General features: G+C 44.0%; 1 protein-coding gene across 1 annotated transcript; it reads left to right on the top strand.

Moving 5' to 3' along the window:
• The first annotated feature begins 273 nt into the window (after positions 1-273).
• Positions 274-925, top strand: LALBA (lactalbumin alpha). Its single transcript, XM_019662211.1, has 2 exons — positions 274-426; positions 759-925. The coding sequence occupies exons 1-2, from the start codon at positions 294-296 to the stop codon at positions 923-925; spliced, it is 300 nt and encodes a 99-aa protein (XP_019517756.1). The 5' UTR covers positions 274-293.
• The last annotated feature ends 203 nt before the right edge of the window (positions 926-1,128 follow it).

The raw sequence follows: 1,128 nt of genomic DNA, 5'->3' as shown, positions 1-1,128 counted from the left end.
GACAAAGGTATAAACAAAGCCAAATGGGAAACAGGATCATGCTTGGAACTCTCTTTGGGAAGAGAACAAACAATACCTGGTATGGACTAGAGATTAGCAGAGGGGAAGAAAAAGTGAGGTGAAATTATGGAAGGAAGTTGGCAGGCTCAGTGTTTCTGTGTGGCACAATCAAGCTCTCAATATCCTCTTCCTGGATGTAGGGCTTGGTGCCAGAGCCCCTGAGGCTTTATCCATGAATAAAAGGAGGTGAAGCTGACTGGTACCCCCATTTCAGATTCTTGGGGGCAGCCAAAATGATGTCCTTCGTCTCTCTGCTCCTGGTGGGCATTCTGTTCCCTGTTATCCAGGCCAAGCAATTTACAAAATGTGAGCTGTCCCAGGTGCTGAAAGACATGGATGGCTATGGAGGCATCACATTACCTGAATGTGAGTTTTCTGCTGCCTTGCTTTGTCCCATTCTTCATCTTGTCTCTCCTTTACCCTGATTTTCCTCCCCCTTTTGTTCCCACTTTCATTCAATTATCTCATAATCCTCTTATCTTCTCTGCCTACCTGTTTACTCTTTTAATGCACTTATTCTTCTGTCTATTCTTTCTCCCATTGTCTGATCCTTTTTGGAACTCTTCATCTCATCAGGATACTCTGTTCTTTGCCATATTTGGAGATTTGCTGTAGAGCTGTTTTCTCTCTGGGAATACAGGTCCTCATTAATGCTATGCCTGGATATCCCTGTGATAGCTTTCTCATCTTTCCCTCAGGGATCTGTACCATATTTCATAACAGTGGTTATGACACACAAACCGTAGTCAATAACAATGGCAAGACAGAATATGGACTCTTCCAGATCAATAATAGACTTTGGTGCAGGGACAATCAGATGCGTCAGTCAAGGAACATCTGTGACATCTCCTGTGATAGTGAGTAGCCTTTTACCCTGCTTCTCTGTTTTTCTGGGACCTACCCCTGGGATAATATCTTTTTTTTTTTAAGATTTTTATTGGGGAATTGGGGGGATGGGAACAGTGCTGGGGAATTGGGGGAAGGGGAACAGACAAGTTGCTGTAGTTTTGTTCTTCAGTCTAGTTGTGGAGGACGTTGCTTCACTGGCCCAAGTTGGCACCATCATTG

Source organism: Hipposideros armiger, unplaced genomic scaffold, assembly GCF_001890085.2.
Source record: "Hipposideros armiger isolate ML-2016 unplaced genomic scaffold, ASM189008v1 scaffold_371, whole genome shotgun sequence".
Classification (NCBI taxonomy): domain Eukaryota; kingdom Metazoa; phylum Chordata; class Mammalia; order Chiroptera; family Hipposideridae; genus Hipposideros; species Hipposideros armiger.
The sequence above is the reverse complement of the archived record's forward strand: the minus strand, read 5'-3'. Positions and strand labels throughout refer to the sequence as shown.

Excerpts from the sequence above, each read along its gene's own strand:
- LALBA (XM_019662211.1), top strand. The coding sequence starts at position 294 with ATGATGTCCTTCGTCTCTCTGCTCCTGGTGGGCATTCTGTTCCCTGTT. Across the intron at positions 427-758 it reads AGGCATCACATTACCTGAAT|GGATCTGTACCATATTTCAT; the intron begins GTGAGTTTTCTG and ends TCTTTCCCTCAG.